The sequence below is a fragment of the Hemitrygon akajei genome, chromosome 7 (assembly GCF_048418815.1).
Source record: "Hemitrygon akajei chromosome 7, sHemAka1.3, whole genome shotgun sequence".
NCBI lineage: Eukaryota > Metazoa > Chordata > Chondrichthyes > Myliobatiformes > Dasyatidae > Hemitrygon > Hemitrygon akajei.
Genome location: NC_133130.1, coordinates 60380043 through 60397962, shown reverse-complemented (window position 1 = coordinate 60397962; position 17920 = coordinate 60380043). Strand labels below are relative to the sequence as shown.

The window sequence follows — 17920 nt, the reverse complement described above, 5'->3', positions numbered from 1 at the left end:
AATCTCGCAGGTGATTACTGAACCAAAGTGTTCATGAAGGACCTCCCCATTTTCTCCAATTCCAGGCGCATGCTTCCTCTTCTATTCCTGATTGGTCCTACCCTCACTGTGGTCATATTCATGCTCTTAACATAAATGTAGAAAGCCTTTGGGTCTTCCTTAATTCTAAATGCCAAGGCCTTCTCATGCTCCCGTCTAGTTCTCATAAAACCATTCTTAATCTTCTTCCTGGCTACCTTGTAATCCTGTAGAGCCCTATGTGATCCTTGCTTAAGCAAGCTTCTTTCCTCCTCGACTACACATTCACATTTCTTGGCAAACATGACTAGACCATAATACAGTACATAGGAACAGAATTAGGCCATTTGGTCAATCAAATCTGCCCCACCATTCCATCAAGAGTGATTTATTATTCCTCTCAAACTTATTCTCTTGCTTTCTCCCAGTAACATTTGACATCCTAACTAACCAAGCACCTATCAACTCTGTGTTAAATATACTCAATGACTTGGCCTCCACAGTAGTCTATGGCAATGAATTCCACAAATTCACCACCATCTGGTGAAAGAAATTCCTTCTCATCTCTGTTCAAAATGGAAGTTCCTCTATTCTAAGGCTGTGTCCTCTGGTCATAGACTCACCCCACTGTAGGAAGCATCCTTTTGACATCCATTCTATTAAGGCCTTTCAATGTTTGATAGGTTTCAATGAGATCTCCTACCTTTCACACCCCCTCCCCATTCTTCTAAACTCCAGTGAATATAGGCCCAGAGCTAGCAGACACTTCTCAAATGGCAACTTTGAGGGATCACTGAATGTGGACCCAAGATTCCCCTGTTTCTCCACACTGCTAAGAACCTTGTATTCCTAGAATCATTCTCATGAACCTCCTCCAGACCCTCTCCAAAATTCAGCACGGCTTTTCTTAGATAAGGGGCACAAAAACTGCTCCTAGTACTCCAAGTCAATCTGTCAGTCTGTTGGGGAAGTCCAGAACGAGGGGTCACAGTTTAAGGATAAAGGGAAAGCCTTTTAGGACCGAGATGAGGAAAAACTTCTTCACACAGAGAGTGATGAATCCGTGGAATTCTCTGCCACAGGAAACAGTTGAGGTCGGTTCATTGGCTATATTTAAGAGGAAGTTAGATATGGCCCTTGTGGCTAAAGGGATCAGGGGGTATGGAGAGAAAGCAGGTACAGGGTTCTGAGTTGGATGATCAGCCATGATCATACTGAATGGCGGTGCAGGCTCGAGGGGCTGAATGGCCTACTCCTGCACCTATTTTCTATGTTTCTAAATGCCTTATAAAGCATTAAATTCTTGCTTTTGATTTTGAGAGGACTAGAAGACTGTTAACACTGTATTTGCCTTTCTGACCACTGACTCAGTCTGCAAGTTATCATAAATTCCAGTGTATAAGCCAAGAATTTGGCCCTAAATTTTGGTCCTAAAATTAGGGGGTCGACTTATACAGAGGGTGCCAACTTTGGGAAAATGAATACACGGAAGACAGGTCACATTTATTGGCTGTTTTTGAGTCAAATTCGTTCCACTGTAGACGCATGAATTCTTTGAATGATTTGTTTAAACTCACATCTAGTGGTTGGAGAACGGACATCAAACCACTGCAGATGACTGCAATGTCCGTATTTTCAGCTTTCAATGCTGCTTTTGTCTCACCTAACAAGTGCGCTTTGAACATGTCCCAGACAAGTAGCGACTTTTCCTTCCTAAAACCTTCGGGACGTTGACGCCATTCCTCTTTAACCCACTTCAAGCACCGGCTTCATCCATCCAGCAGTGTTCTTCAACGTAAACAACAACACCCCACAGGAATTTTCTGAGCAATCTTTGTTTTTTGTCTCAACACAAGATTACGTCTATTCATAAATTGAGTGCACCAACTTCGCGTAGCTTTGAAATTTTTGCCGACCTCACGGTGTTTTTTGGCCCATTTAAACTTTTGAACTTGAATCATTTCGCTGGTAACAATGTATCCGGACGATCGCTGGTGATTCACTCACTCTAAAACTTTTTCTTCCAGTTCTGGCCACTGGCATGTTTTCCCGCAGTTTGCACATTTCGTCTTTGGCATTTCTCTCAGCGTGTCCTCTGCCTTTCTCCACTCTCTCACTTGTTTCTCGTTTACACTAAACTTCTTAGCAGCTGCAGAATTATTCGTTCCTTTAGCAAAATCAACAACCTTCAGCTTGAAGCCAGCGTCATATCGCATTTGTTTTAATCTTTTGTACATGGTGGTCACAAACTCAATACTGAGTACACGTACCGATCCCGCCACCCCCGTGTTATATTTTAACGAGATTACAATGGGCGCTAAATGGTTTCACAGGGGTTACATTTCAGAGGATTCTTTACCATTGGAGACCTAATCCAAAATTTCTCTCCCTGATTTATTTATTAAGAATTCGCTTATAACACTCTACAATGTATAGGCCTGTTTTCTTAGCAGGTACTGGTTCACAAAATTTCCCGGTTCCAGATCAGGCAAAACTGAGTACCAGCATGTGAGATCTTGAGATCTTTTCTGGTTAAATCAAAAACCTCTACAAATGGGGTCGGCTTATACAAAGGTAACATGAAAATGGCACCTTTTAACCTTGAAAATGGGGGGTTGGCTTATACTCCAGAATATACGGTAATCTTTAGGAAATCCCACAGAGCAACTTCAAATTCCCTTTGCATCTCTGAGGTTTGAAATTTCACCCAATTTAGAAAATAGTCTATGCCTTGATTCCTTATACAAAATACATGGCCATACACTTCACTACACTGTATATTTGCCACTTCTTTGATCATTCTCCCAATCTGTCCAAGTACTTCTGCAGACTCCCTACTTCTTCAATACTACCTGTTCTTCCACCTATCTTTGTACCATCATCAAACTTAGCTACAAAGCCATCAATTCAATCATCCAAATTGTTGAAATATAACATGAAAAGAAGCTGTCCCAATATTGACCCCTGCAGAACACCACTAGCAACCAGCAGCCAACCAGAATATGTCCACACTATTTGACTCTGTCTCCTGCAGGCAGCCAATCTTCTATCCATGTTCATATATTTCCTATAATACCATGGGCTCTTACTCTGTTAAGCAGCCTCATGTGTGGTACTTTGTCAAAAACCTTCTGAAAGTCCAAGTTAGCATCATGCACTGACTCTCCTTTGTCTATCCTCCCTGTTATTTCCTCAAAAAACTCCAAAAGAAAGTCAGGAAAGATTTCCCTTAAGGAAACTATGTTGACTTTGGCTTACTTTTATTCTTAATGGACTAATAATGTTGATCTTCCCAACCACTGAAGTCAGGCTAAATGGCCTATAATTTCCTTTCTTCGGCTTCTCTCCCTTCTTAAAGAGCGGATATTTTCAATTTTCCAGTCCCCTGGAACTATTCTGGAATCTAGCGACTTTTGAAAGAACATTACTAATGCCTCCCACAACCTCTTCAACTACCTCTTTTAGATCCTGGGATGTTGTCCAGCTGGTCCAGGAGGCTTATCGACCTTCAAATCTTTCAACTTCCCAAGCACCTTCTCCTTAGTAATAGAAACTACATTCACTGCTGCCCCTGAAATTCTAAAAATTTTTGGCATACTGCTAGTGTCTTCCACAGTGAAGACTGATGCAAAATACCTATTCAGTTTATCACCATCTTTGTCGCCATTTGGTACTCTCCAGCATCATTTTATAGCGATCCAATTCCCACTCTCACCCCTCTTTTACTTGTTTAAAAGGAGAGCTACATGGGAATTCGTGCTCATTCTGGTGACCCAGTCAGCAGCAGGAGCAGAGCACAGCAAAATAAAAATATAGAAGGGACAAGCGGGGCAGCATTTGTTGGGAGGGGGCCAGTGGTGAGAGTAGGAGTGTCAGGTTTTGGCTCAAAGGAGGCTTTCGCATAGAAGCATTGGCTCTAGGTAAGTTTCTGTTAAGGTTCCCTACTACCTGCGTCTCAATATCACCAAGACCAAGGAGATGGTGGTGGACTTTAGGAGATCTAGGCCTCATATGGAGCCAGTGATCATTAATGGAGAATGTGTGGAGCAGGTTAAGACCTACAAGTATCTGGGAGTACAGTTAGACGAGAAGCTAGACTGGACTGCCAACACAGATGCCTTGTGCAGGAAGGCACAGAGTCGACTGTACTTCCTAAGAAGGTTGGCATCATTCAATGTCTGTAGTGAGATGCTGAAGATGTTCTATAGGTCAGTTGTGGAGAGCGCCCTCTTCTTTGTGGTGGCGTGTTGGGGAGGAAGCATTAAGAAGAGGGACGCCTCACGTCTTAATAAGCTGGTAAGGAAGGCGGGCTCTGTCGTGGGCAAAGTACTGGAGAGTTTAACATCGGTAGCTGAGCGAAGGGCGCTGAGTAGGCTACGGTCAATTATGGATAACTCTGAACATCCTCTACATAGCACCATCCAGAGACAGAGAAGCAGTTTCAGCGACAGGTTACTATCGATGCAATGCTCCTCAGACAGGATGAAGAGGTCAATACTCCCCAATGCCATTAGGCTTTACAATTCTACCGCCAGGACTTAAGAACTTTTTAAAAGCTATTATTAATGCTTTTTGAGATAGTGATTTAGATGCATATCATATTTTTTACTGAGTTAAGTATTGTATGTAATTAGTTTTGCTACAACAAGTGTATGGGACATTGGAAAAAAGTTGAATTTCCCCATGGGGATGAATAAAGTATCTATCTATCTATCTATCTCTTTTTCCCCTCTTACTGTACCATGTTAGTAAATGGTCATTGTGTGTTCTTCATACTGGATGTTGGAGTCCTGGGAGACCCAGAGTCTCCCGGGGAACTACATCTGCATGAAGTGCATCCAGCTGCAGCTCCTTGAAGACCATATTAGGGATTTGGAGCAGCAGCTGGATGACCTTTGGCTTGTACGGGACAATGAGGAGATAATTAATCAGAGCTACAGGGGAGTAGTCATCCCCAAGTTGCAGAAGGAAAGTAGCTGGGTGACTGTCAGGAGAAATGGAAATGTGAATAGACAGTTAGCGCCTAGCATCCCTATGGCCATTCCCCTCAATAATAAGTATACCATTTTGAATGCTGTTGTGGGGTATGACCTTCCAGGGGGAATGCCACAGAGACCAGGTTACTGGCACTGAGCATTGGACCATGGAGCAGAAGGGAAAGGGGGAAAAGAGGAGAACAGTAGAAACAGGGGACTCAAAGGTTAGTGGAACAGGCAGGATATTCTGTGGACGTGAACAGGACACCTAGGTGGAATGTTACATCCCAGGGGTCAGAGGCAAGGACAACTTGGAATATGTCCACAGCATTTTGGAAGGGGAGGGAGAGCAGCCAGATATCTCGGTACCAATGACAGAGGAAGGAAAAGCAAAGAGGTCCTAAAGAGAGAATTTAAAGAGACAGGCAGAAAGCTCCACGGTCATAATTTCTGGATTGTTACCAGTGCCAGTGAGACTAAAAACAGGATGATTTGGCAGATAAATGCATGGCCGAGAAGCTGGTGCAGGGCTTCAGGTTCTGGGATCTCTTCTGTTCAAAAGTGATGGGTTGCACCCAAACCAGAGTGGGAGCAATATTCTCGCCGGCAGGTTTGTTAGAGCTGTTGGGGAGGGTTTTAATTAATTTAGCAGGGGGTTGGGGACCGGAGTGAAGGGACTCAGGATAGGACAGATGGTAAAAAAGCAAAGAGAGCATGCTGTCAGTCTGTCAGAAAGGACAGGCAGAAGATAGGACAAAATTGCAGCCAGCAGGGTGGGTATCAGTGCATTAGAGATGCAGAATCAAAAACAGTAGCAAATACAGTACTCAAAGTGTTATATCTCAATACATGGAATATAAGAAATAAAGTGGATGATCTTGTTGCACTACTACAGATTATCAGGTATGATGTTGTGGCCATCATTGAATCATGGCTAAAAGATGGTTGTAGTTGGGAGCTAAATGTCCAAAGTTATATATTGTATCGGAGGGATAGGAAAGTATGCAGAGGGGTTGGTGTGGCTCTTTTGGTAAAGAATGGCATCAAATAGTAGAAACATGTGACATAGAATCAGAAGATTTTGAATCCATGTGGGTTGAGTTAAGAAATTGCAAGGGTAGAAGAACACTGATGGCAATTATTTACATGCCTCGCAACAGTAGTTGGGATGTGGACCACAGATTATAACAGGAAATAGAAAAGGTGTGTCAAAAGGGCAATGTCATGATAGTCGTAGGAGATTTCAAAATGCAGTTTGATTAGGGAAAAACAGGTTGGTAATGGATCCCAAGAGTGTGCTTTGTTGAATACCTTTGAGATTGCTTTTTAGAGCAGTTTGTTGTTGAGCCTACCAGGGGATCAGCTATACTGGATTCGTGTTATGTAATGAATCTGAGGCGATTAGGGAGCTTAAGGTAAAAGAACCCTTAGAAGACAGTGATCACAATATGATTGAGTTCAACTAAATTACAGAGGTATGAGAGAAGATTTGGCCAAAGTAAATTGGAAAGAGATGCTGGCAGGGATGACAGCAGAGCAGCAGTGTGTGAGTTTCTGGGAAAATGAGGAAGCTGCAGGATTGATCTATTCCAAAAATGAAGAAATACTCAGATGGCAAAATAGTACAACTGTGGCTGACAAGGAAAGTCAAAGATAATGTAAAAGCAAAAGAGAGGCCATACAACAAAGCCAAAATTAGCAGGAAAATAGAGGATTTTGGAAGCTTTTAAAACCTAGACAGAGCAACTAAAAGAGTCATTGGGAGGGAAAAGATGAAATACGAAAGCAAACTAGCCACCAATATCAGAGTAGATAGTAAAAGCTTTTTCAAATATGTAAAAAAAAAGAGATGAGACTGAAAATAAGACTGCTAGAAAATGAGGTCAGAGAAATAATAATAAGGGACAAGGAGAAGACAGAAGAACAAAATGATTATTTTGCATCAGTCTTCACTGTGGAAGACACTAGCCATGTGCCAGATGTTGAATCGTGTGAGGGAAGAGAAGAGAGTGCAGGTGCTTGAAAAACTGAACGATCTAAGGGCACATGTCACCTAGACCAGATAAACTGCACACTCGGGTTCTGAGAGAGGTAGCAGTAGAGACTGTGGAGGCATTAACAATGATCTTTCAAAAATTAACAGCTTCAGAGACTGAGATCACAGGGTTGTTGGATACATTGGGGGTTTGTGAAAGTGCCTCCATTTTCTGTCAGTCAAAGTGAGCATAAAAGGCAACGAGCTCATCTGAGAGCAAAACCACATTACCATTTATGTTACTCAGTTTTACTTTGTTAGATGTGATAGCATCCAAGCCCTGACACAGTTGTCAAGCATCCCTCTATGATTCGTTTAGTTCGGAATTGCCACGTGGCATGTGAGATGGCCTTCCAGAGGTCATACCTGGACCACCAGTCTAAAACATTGCCAATCTGGCTGTCAGCAGACAAAATTAGAAAATGAGAAGGCAATTGATTTAATTTTTTTTCCAGGACTTCTAAAGATCATAAGACCATAAGACATAGGAGCAGAATTAAGCCATTCAGCTCATTGAGTCTGCTCCACCATTCCATCATGGCTGAACCCAGGTCCCACTCAACCCCATACAGCTGCCTTCTCGCCATATCCTTTGATGCCCTGACCGATCAGGAAACTATCAATTTCCACCTTAAATAGACACATGCACTTGGTCTCTACCACAATTTGTGGCAGAGCATTCCACAGATTCACGACTCTCTGGCTAAAAACATTCCTCCTTACCTCTGTTCTGAAAGGTCACTGCTCAATTCTGGGCTGTGCTCTCTAGTTTGGAAGCCCCCCACTACAGGAAATATCCTCTCCACATCCACCCTATCTAGTCCTTTCAACATTCGGATGGTTTCAATAAGATCCCCCCACATTCTTCTAAATTCCTGTGAGTACATGCCCAAAGTTGCCAAATGCTCAAATGTTAACCCCTTCATTCCCAGAATCATATTTGTGAACCTCCTCTGGACTCTCTCCAAATACAACACATCCTTTCTGAGATATGGGGCCCAAAACTGTTGACAATACTCCAAGTACAGCCTAACTAGTGTCCTATGAAGGCTCAGCGTTACCTCCTTGCTTTTGTATTCTATTCCCCTTGAAGTAAATGTCAACATTTCATTTGCCTTCTGTACCACAGACTCAAACTGTAAATTAACCTTCTGGGAGTCTTGGTCAAGAACTCCTCAAGTCCCTCTGCTCCTTTGATGTTTGAACTGTCTCCCCATTTAGATAATAGTCCACATTATTGTTCCTTTTACCTAAATGTATTATCATATATTTCCCAACACTGTATTCCATCTGCCACTTTTTAGCCCTTTCTTCCAATTTGTCTAAGACCTGCTGTAATTACATTGCTTCCTCAGCATTACCAACCCCTTCATCTATCTTTGTATCATCTTCAAACTTTGCCACAAAGCCATCAATTCCATTATCTAAATCACTGACAAACAATGTGAAAGACAGCAGTCCCAATACTGACCCCTGAAGAACACCACTAGTCACTGGCAGCCAAACAGAAAAGGCCCCTTTTATTCCCACTCGCAGTCTCCTGCCAGTCAGCTATTCCGCGATCTATGCCAGAATATTTACTGTAATGCCATAGGATTTTATTTTGTTAAGCAGCCTCATGCCTGACACCTTATCAAAGGCCTTCTAGAAATCCAAGTAAATAGAAACATAGAACATAGAAAATCTACAGCACATTACAGGCCCTTCAGCCCACAATGTTGTGCTGACCATGTAACCTACTTTAGAATCTGCCTAGAATTACCCTACTGCATAGCCCTCTATTTTTCTAAAGTTTGTGTACCTATCTAAGAGTCTCTTAAAAGACCCTATTGAATCTGCTTCTACCACCGTCGCTGGCAGTGCATTCCACGCATCCACCACTCTCTGTATGAAAAACTTTCCTCTGACATCCCCTTGTAGCTGCTTCCAAGCACCTTAAAACTATGCCCCCTCATCTTAGCCATTTCATCCCTGGGGAAAAAGCCTCTGGCTATCTACACAATCAATGCCTCTCATCATCTTATACACCTCTATTAGGTCACCTCTCATCCTCTGTGGCTCCAAGGAGAAAAGGCCAAGTTCCCTGAACCTGTTCTCATAAGGCATGCTCTCCAATTCAGGCAAAATCCTTGTAAATCTCCTTTGTACTCTCTCTACAGTATCCTCATCCTTCCTGCAATGAGGTGACCAGAACTAAACACAGTACTCCAAGTGGGGTCTAACTAAGGTCTTATACAGCTGTAACATTACCTCACGGCTCATGAACTCAATCCCATGATTGATGAAGGCCAACACACCATACGCCTTCTTAACAACTGTCAACCTGCTTAGCAGCTTTGAATGTCCTACAGACATGGACCCCAAAATCTCACTGATCCTCCACACTGCCAAGAGTCTTAACATAAATGTTATATTCTGTCCTCAAATACGAGCTACCGAAATGAATCTCTTCACACTAAACTGGGTTGAACTCTATCTGCCACTTCTCAGCCCAGTTCGGCATCCTATTGATGTCCCACTGTAACCTCTGACAACCCTCCAGACTATTTACAACACCCCCAATCTTTGTGTCATCAGCAAACTTACTAACTCACCCGTCTACTTCCTCATCTAGGTCATTTATAAAAATCACAAAAGAGGAAGGTCCCAGAACAGATCCCTGCAGAACACTACTGGCCACCATCCTCCATGCAGAATACGAACCATCCACAACCACCCTTTGCCTTCTATGGACAAGCCAATTCTGGATCTACAAAGCAAGGTCTCCTGAATGAGCTTTGCATGGGGAACCATATCAAATGCCCTACTGAAATTCATATGCATCACATCCACTGACTCTTCTTTGTCCACCCTGCTTGTTGCTTCCTCAAAGAACTCTAACGGCTTAGTCAGGAAAGATTTCCCTTCCCAGATACCATGCCATATAAGTTTAAATCACTCCCAACAGTTCTGGAAAACCTGTCTGCAAGAATATTGGTCCCCCCTAAAAATACAAATGGAGGTTAGAAATAAAAACATAATCTGATACTTTCCTGGATCACCAGTGCTGAACACTGCCAATCTAGCCCTCAGCAGCATGTGAACCTTTTGGTTCATCTATACGTTGGCCATCACTGGTGCAAAATAATTTTGGTGTCAGGTCCAGACTCAGCCTTATTATTGCTGACATGCGTCATAAAGTTTGTTGCTTTGTGTCAGTAGCACAGTACATGATAAAAGAAATTACTACAAGTTACAATACCAAATAAATAATTAAATAGTATTGAACAAGAATAGTGAGGTAGTCAATGAGATACAATACCTATTGTAACAACACACTCAGACTCCCAGCCTGAAAATTATTTCATTATGCAATAGTACAAGCTATTGTGCTCTGCTTTCTAAATTTCTAAACAGTCAGATTCAATGAAGATGAAACAAAGTTTACTTGTAGACCAGATAAATTTAAACTACAGTGTTTCTATAAATTAATTTAATGAATACCATTTAAAATTAGATGAGTTCAGAAGAAGTGTTTGGAGATTGAATATTTAAGATGAAATTGCTTTTTTCAGCTCAGTCCATCATATATGTTATCAGTAACTTTTTACATTATATTTACAAATTATTAGTTAGGTTTCTGATTATGAACTTTTGAACTTAAATTATTAAATTATGAACTTTTCATAAATCTACACAATTTTGAAACTTCAAAACTAATTGCAACAGCTAAATTGCAATTAGCTAATACTAATTTAATGAAAGTAATATTTAACATCAATATTTTTAAATTGGAACTACAAGATGAACCCGTTTTATTTACCTTAATGTGTTTCACTCCACAGCTAACAAGTCTGTTTGTCTGATGTGGATCCCAAGCAACATCAAAAATCTGCCAAGAAACAAAATTTATTTTTCTACTTAACACAAAAACTAACTGAGATTATACAATAATACAAAGGATTATGTATAAAACACCCATCTCTATCACTCCAGAACTACATTCATAAAGGCAAACCATGAATAGAACAAGCTGGAGGAATAAAACCAAACAAGGGCAGATGGAATAAACAGAGTATAATACAAGAAATCAAGGAGGAAGAGCAAGAGTAGAACAAAACTAGAAGGCAACTGATTGAAATACAAAATGGAGGTTGGAAAAAACACAATCTTGAGCTAAAGAGCTCATACCAGCCTGAGATCTGCAGTTCTCTGTAACTCAAGCTGTGTTACACAGTATAGTAATGTAATAAGTTTTTCAGGGAACTCAGTTTTAAGGGGATTGTGGAATTAGCATCCAGTAAGCCAGAAGATGAACAATTGGAATTTATAAACAATTATGTTACAGATTGTAATGTCTTTAAAACTTGCTGTTCACTGCTTATAAAATATTAAAATGTTATATTAATACTTTTATTGTTGCTTTAAATATGTCAATGTCATTTGTTTCATTTTGTAGTCAATTGAAAAATCAAAAAATGTAAACAGAGCAAATGTTTTGACAATTTATAATTGCTGTATTGTCATGCTGCAAAGATTAGTGCAGAAGATTGGAGAAAAAATTAGAAAAGCATGGCAGAAGAATTGGGTTGAGAGGGATAATAAATCCCTAAATGGCTAAATGGCTTACTTCTGCTCCTGTGATAGAGGGAAAATAAATTGAGATTAGTCTTGTAATAAATAAAGACATAATTTGCATTTATAGTACATAAGAAAGACTGAGACTAAGGAAGCTCTACAGAGGATGAGATTAGGGAGTTATTAAAGGTGTATAAAGAGATGGCAGAGATGAACAAATAGAACAAACTAAAAACATTTCACCAACAGTAAAAATTCAGGGCTAAACAGGAATCAACTTAAGACATATCACTTAATTGAAAATTACCTGGTCCATTAAATGCTATGATGTCCTGAATGTGACGGCTAGTATTCAAACATCTTTAAAGAAATTAGTATGATAATCTTCTAAAAATCTATAGAATCTAGATAGTTTGCAGTGAGCTGAAAATGTACAAATCCAACACTCACATTCAAGAATGAGAGAGGCGAGAAAAAAAAAGTAATTATAGCCCTTTTAGCTTTGCTTCTGATTGAGAAAATATTGGAATCCATTACCAAAGCAGTAACAGGACAATTACAAAGAACACTCAATAAAATTAAGTGGAGTTGGTGGTTTTATGAAAGGCAAATGGTGTTTGACAAAAAGAGTAGATTGCCTCCTGAGCTAGCCCTAGCCCTATTTGGCCATGTTTGACCTCCAGCTCTCTAAACCTCTTCAATCCATGTACTTATACTCCAGATGGCGTTTCAATATTGTTAATATATCGAACTCAACCAATATTTCTGGCAACTCATTCCAAATATACATAACCTGTTGTGTGAAGAAGGTGCCCCTGATGATCATTTTAGATGTCTCATTTCTGATCTTAACTTCCTGTTAATAGCACCCTCTTCCTGGGAAATTTTATGCACTTTCACCCTGCTTATGCCCAAGGAACCAGATGACAGGCAATCTGCAAGGACATATGGATAGGTTAGACAACAGGGCAAAAATCTGGCAAGGATTAGGATATTCACAAAGGAAGTAAGTTTACAGAAAAAGAATCATTAAGAAGAAGAGTAACTACAGAATGCTGCATTATAAAGCAATCTGGATATCCTCAAAGGTGAAACAAGAAGTTTGTCTAAGGAAGCCAGCTGAAATGCTGGTCTTTACTGCTAAGCAGATGGAGTATCAAAACAGTAATTTTACAGGCATTTGGAGTCAACATCTGAAGTACTGTAGACTTTAGTCTCATTTAAAGGAATTATATTCTTTCCCTCACAACGGTTGAGACAAGATTTGGTAGGTTGATTTCTAGGATCAAAGTAATTTCTCAGGACAAAATACTGAACAGATCAGGTCTTTACTCATTGGAGTTTAAAGAAGGAAAAAAAGGAATAAAACAACGAAGGGTTGACAGGGGTTGACAGCGCAGTTGCTGGGAGAACCTAGAATTAAAAGAGCTTCAGATTAGGGGGCTGCCTGTTTACAATGGAGACGAGGAATAATTTCTTGTGACAGAACTGAGGCCAAACCTTTGAAAGTAGGTTGAGATACAGATTTTAGTCTACAAGGAGGGGCTGCGGGAACAAACAGGAATGTGGATCTGAGGACAATATCAGATCAATCATAATGTTACTGAAAAAAATGGGTTCAAGAGCCATTATAACCTGCCCTTGATCCATTTTGTTTTATTTTAACTTCACTCAAGAATAAATAGTTATGTTTGTTACTTACCTTTGATTTTTCTTGGTGTTAAAAAAACCTTGTATTTTAATTTGCGCTTTGGTAATGCTGGAATATTCAATATTTAACTGATACAATGGAATCTGGCTATCAATCTGAGCATACCTTATGATAGTTTTTCTGTTAAATGCATTCAGCACAATTAAAGTTGAAATAGTATTTTGAATGTACAAACTTATTTTAGAAGTGTTCCTGATATAATTTAGTGTTTTAATATTATTGCTACAATGAAAAGCTGTCGTAAATATTATTTAATAAAGTAGTGTGTTTTAATTCTGTATTGAAATGATACAAGGTCAAGAAGCAAACCACAATGGTCAGTTTAGGGAAAAAATCATAGTAATAAAAGAATTCAAATCAAACCATTATTAAGACTGGCACTAAGTGAAAGCCAGAGTACTAATTCAGTGTGGAATCAAGTTTTGTTTTGGAAGCTGACAGTGTATACTAGGAATAAAATTCTCATACTTTTTAAGAAGTAAGGAATCTCAGTGTCCAGAGCAAGATACAGGCTAACCAAGGCTGGTGCAGCTAGCACATTCCCAATTATTTGGGTAGGGTATTTCAATCTTGATGGGAAAGTAGGGTGGTGTTTTAACTAATAATAATATTTTTAATTCATTTCAATTTTAACTATGGATAAATGTTTAATCTTTTCAGTTGACCATCAGATGCATTTGACTGATGAAAAATCTGCAACAACATGAAGTGCTGAAAGACCATTGGATTTTGTCTGTGGGCAGGCAAGTGACAGGACATCAGGATCAATCTGGAACCCTGACATCAGGATTAACTCTTGCTGATAGTTCCATCTCACAATGCTCACTGCAATGAAGGCTTCAGGCCAACCGGTTTTAAAGAACTAAAGGGTACATGTGACCACGAGGCAAAGGCCAAGACAAGCACAATTCAGCCCTTCATGATGAACAGATTGGCTATCTAAAAAGGATCTGTTTGAATGGGCCATTTTTAGGAGTACAAGCGCAACACATCACTTTTGGGGGCTTAAAAATTAGCATCTTAATTATTAATATGGATTGAAGGCCTAGGTGTACTATAGCATAGTATGCTAACAACATAAAATGGGGCAGGAAAAAATATCCCATAATCAAAGACATTATGCAAAGGAATACCCATGCTGAGCTCATCAATTTCATCAACTTTGCCCCCAATTTCCACCCTGCCCTTAAATTCATTTGATCCATTTTTGAGTTCTTGCTCCCATTTCTCAATCTTTCTGTCTCTATTCCTGGAGACAAACTGTCGAACAACTCCCTTTATACTGTAAACTGACCAATTCCCACACTGTCCCCTGAAAAAATACCCTCCTCTTTCCTCAGTTCCTTCATCTGTTCCCAAGATGCAACTTTGCTTTCCAGGACATCAGAGAAAAGAATGGGGTATCCCTTCTTTCAACATTGATGCTGCCCTTATCCGTAGCTCCTCCATCTCCTGAATATCCATGCTCACCACATCTTCCCGTCACCTTGAACACTCCTGCCAGTTGGTTGGCACAGGTTTTCAATACTCTATCAGGTACACCATAAGAGCTTGACGTCTTGCGAAGGTTCATCCTCCTGCCAGATGTTCTGAAGTCTGCCTCAAACAAAAATCACAGGACTACCAGATGCTGCAGGGATTTGTATGCATAAACGGCACTGAGCTCAGCAGGGAGTGAAGCATAACAGACCTCCATGATGGTAGGTATTACTTTGTAAGATGCAATGGCCTGCAAAGCCTGCCAATGCTTATGTGTCATAGAGTCATAGAGAGATACAGCACAGAAACAGGCCCTTCAGCCTGTCTAATCAATGCTGAAACCATTTAAACTGCCTACTCCCATTGACCTGCACTGAGACCATAGTCCTCCATATCCCTACTATCTATGTACCTATCCAAACTTCTCTTAAATGGTGAAATCAAGATCATAAGCACCACTTGTGCTGGCAGCTCATTCCACATTTTCATGACCCTCTAATTGAAGAAGCTTCCCCTCATGTTTCCCTTAAACTTCTCATCTTTCACCCTTAAGCCATGACCTCTAGTTGTAGTCCCACCCAACCCCAGTGGAAAAAGCCTGCTTGCTTACCCTATATACATCCCTTAACATTTTGTACACTTCTATCAAGTCACCTCTCAACCTTCTTTATATTCTAAAGAATACAGTCCTACTTTATTAATCTTTCCTTACAACTCAGGTCCTTACAACCCAACAATATCCTTGTAAATGTCCTTTTCTCTGCAATCTTTCAACCTTGCTTACATATTTCCTGTAGGTAAGTGATCAAAACTGCACACAATAGTCCAAATTAGAAATCACCAACATCTTATACATCTTCAACATAACATCCCATCTTCTGTACTCAATACATTGATTTATGAAGGCCATTGTGTCAAAAGCTTTCTTCACAACCCTATCCACCTGTGATGCCACTTTCAACAAATTATGGACCAGTACTCCCAGATCCCTTTGTACTCCCACACTCTTCAGTGCCCTACCTAACAGTAGTGCCCTTACTGTGGAAGACCTAACCTGGCTAGTCCTACGGAAGTGCAAAACCTTACATTTGTCTGCAGTATATTACATCTGCCATTTTTCAGCCTACTTTTCCAGCTGGTCCAGATCCTGCTGCAAACCATGATAGCCTTCCTCGCTGTCCACTACACCCCCAGTCTTGGTTTCATCCACAAATCTGCTAATCCAGTAAATTACACTATCAACCAGATCACTGATTTAGATGACAAACAACAAAGGCCCCAGCACTTATCTCTGTGATACACCACTAGTCACAAGCCTCCAGTCAGAAAGGCAACCCTCTACTACCACACTCTGGCTTCTCCCACAAAGCCAATGTTTAATCCAATTTACTGCCTCATCCTGAATGCCGAGTGGCTGAACCTTTTTGACCAGCCTCCCATGCATGACCTTGTCAAACTATGTCAAACATGCCTTACTAAAGTCCAAGTAGACAACACTCACTGCCTTGCCTTCATCAACTTTCCTCAAAAAACTCTACAAGACTGGTTAGACATGACCCACGACGCACAAAGCCATGTTGACTATCATTAACCAGTCCACGTCTATCCAATCTATCCTATACATCTGATCCCTTAGAATAGCTTCTAAAAACTTTCCCACAACTGATGTCAGACTCACTGATTTGCATCCAATTCCATCTCTAATTTCAATCGAAATTGATTTTTAACCCTAAAAATAGCCTTACATAGATCATACCTGGACTTTTTTTATACTTCTGAATCACCAGTCTTGAATGCCACAGATCTAGCCCCCATGGGTCTCCAAATTCATTCACAGCTTTCGGTTTGAGCATATCTGGTATGTTCTCAAAGGAACACACAGATCTTGATGAAGTTGGTGACAACTGTGGCATATTCATTCAGTTTCAAAGATGAATCCCTGAATATTGTCCAGTCCACTGACTCAAGGTAGTCCTGTAAGTGCTTCTCTGTCTCCCTTGACCATACCTTCTTGGTCCTCACCACTGGTGCTATGGTCTTTAGTCTCATGGCTATATGCCAGGAGTAAAGTTTATCCAAGTGATTGGACTTTGCAAAGTGTAGACATTGCATGGCAGAGTAAGCGTTCTTGATGATGACAGCCAAGTGTTTTGGCTCCTGTGGTTCCCAGGGTGACACTTTGCTGGCCTGTGTGAAATCCCCCGCAATGATAGGGATGGTAATCTGAAGCAATAAGCATGCTACAGAAACTCAATGAGTGCAGCTAACATGTATGAAGGGAAATCGACAGTTTTGGATAAGCCCCTTCATCAGGACTGGAAAGAGAGAAGGGAGATCGCCAGTATGGGGGGCAGGGATAAACAAGAGTTAGCAGATGATAGGTGAATTCAGGTGAGAGGGAGGATAGGTAGCTGGACAGAGGGGTAGAGTGGGAATGATGTATGAAGCTGTGAGGTAATAAGTGGAAGTGACAAAGATAAAGAAGATAGAATATCATAAAAGAGGACAGTGGACCATGGAGTAAAAGAAAGGAAGTGAGGGAAACCAGAGGGACATGTGTGTGGGTGATGAGCAGATTAAGAGGACAAGGGAAAAGAACGAAAAGGTGTGAATGAACCAAAGGAATAAGAGAAAATAAAGGGTGGGGAGTGGGGTAGAGAAGGGAGTAGTTACCTAAGTTAGAGAAATCGATGTTCAGCCTATGGAAGCAGTCAGTTAATTTCTTTTGGTTTGATACAATCATGGAGGAATAGTCTCTCTCAGTTAATATTACAGCCTAGATCAACCATGTCTTTGGCCAGATCAATATCAGCTCTGTGACGTGAACTGAATGCAATTTCTAGAGAAACTGTTGTTGAGCTGGTAGAGACAAAATATTCTAGGATCTTAAAGAGGAAAGCAAAGTAGAAATAAGACAACACAGAATGATTTTTTAGGCATGTTTTTGTACAAGAAATTAAGAAACCAATTTATTTTAGAGGAAATACTGTTGATGGAAAATGAAAGTCTGAACAAAAGTTATCATAGATGAATAAATCTAGATACTACCAATTACAATATTTACCCACTTTTATTGTAGAATCACTGCTAACAATCCTACTAGAGGTTTGTAGACTTCAGAATTTCATTTATATTTCCTTTTTC

General features: G+C 40.4%; 1 protein-coding gene across 2 annotated transcripts in view; it reads right to left on the bottom strand.

Annotated features, from left to right (window-relative positions):
* LOC140730489 (echinoderm microtubule-associated protein-like 6) overlaps positions 1–17920 on the bottom strand; it is a 343576-nt gene that overhangs the window by 253790 nt on the left and 71866 nt on the right. For both annotated transcript variants that reach the window (XM_073050994.1, XM_073050996.1), the window contains exon 4: positions 10832–10900. In XM_073050994.1, the coding sequence (XP_072907095.1) occupies positions 10832–10900 (69 nt within the window). The remainder of the gene's footprint in view (positions 1–10831; positions 10901–17920) is intronic.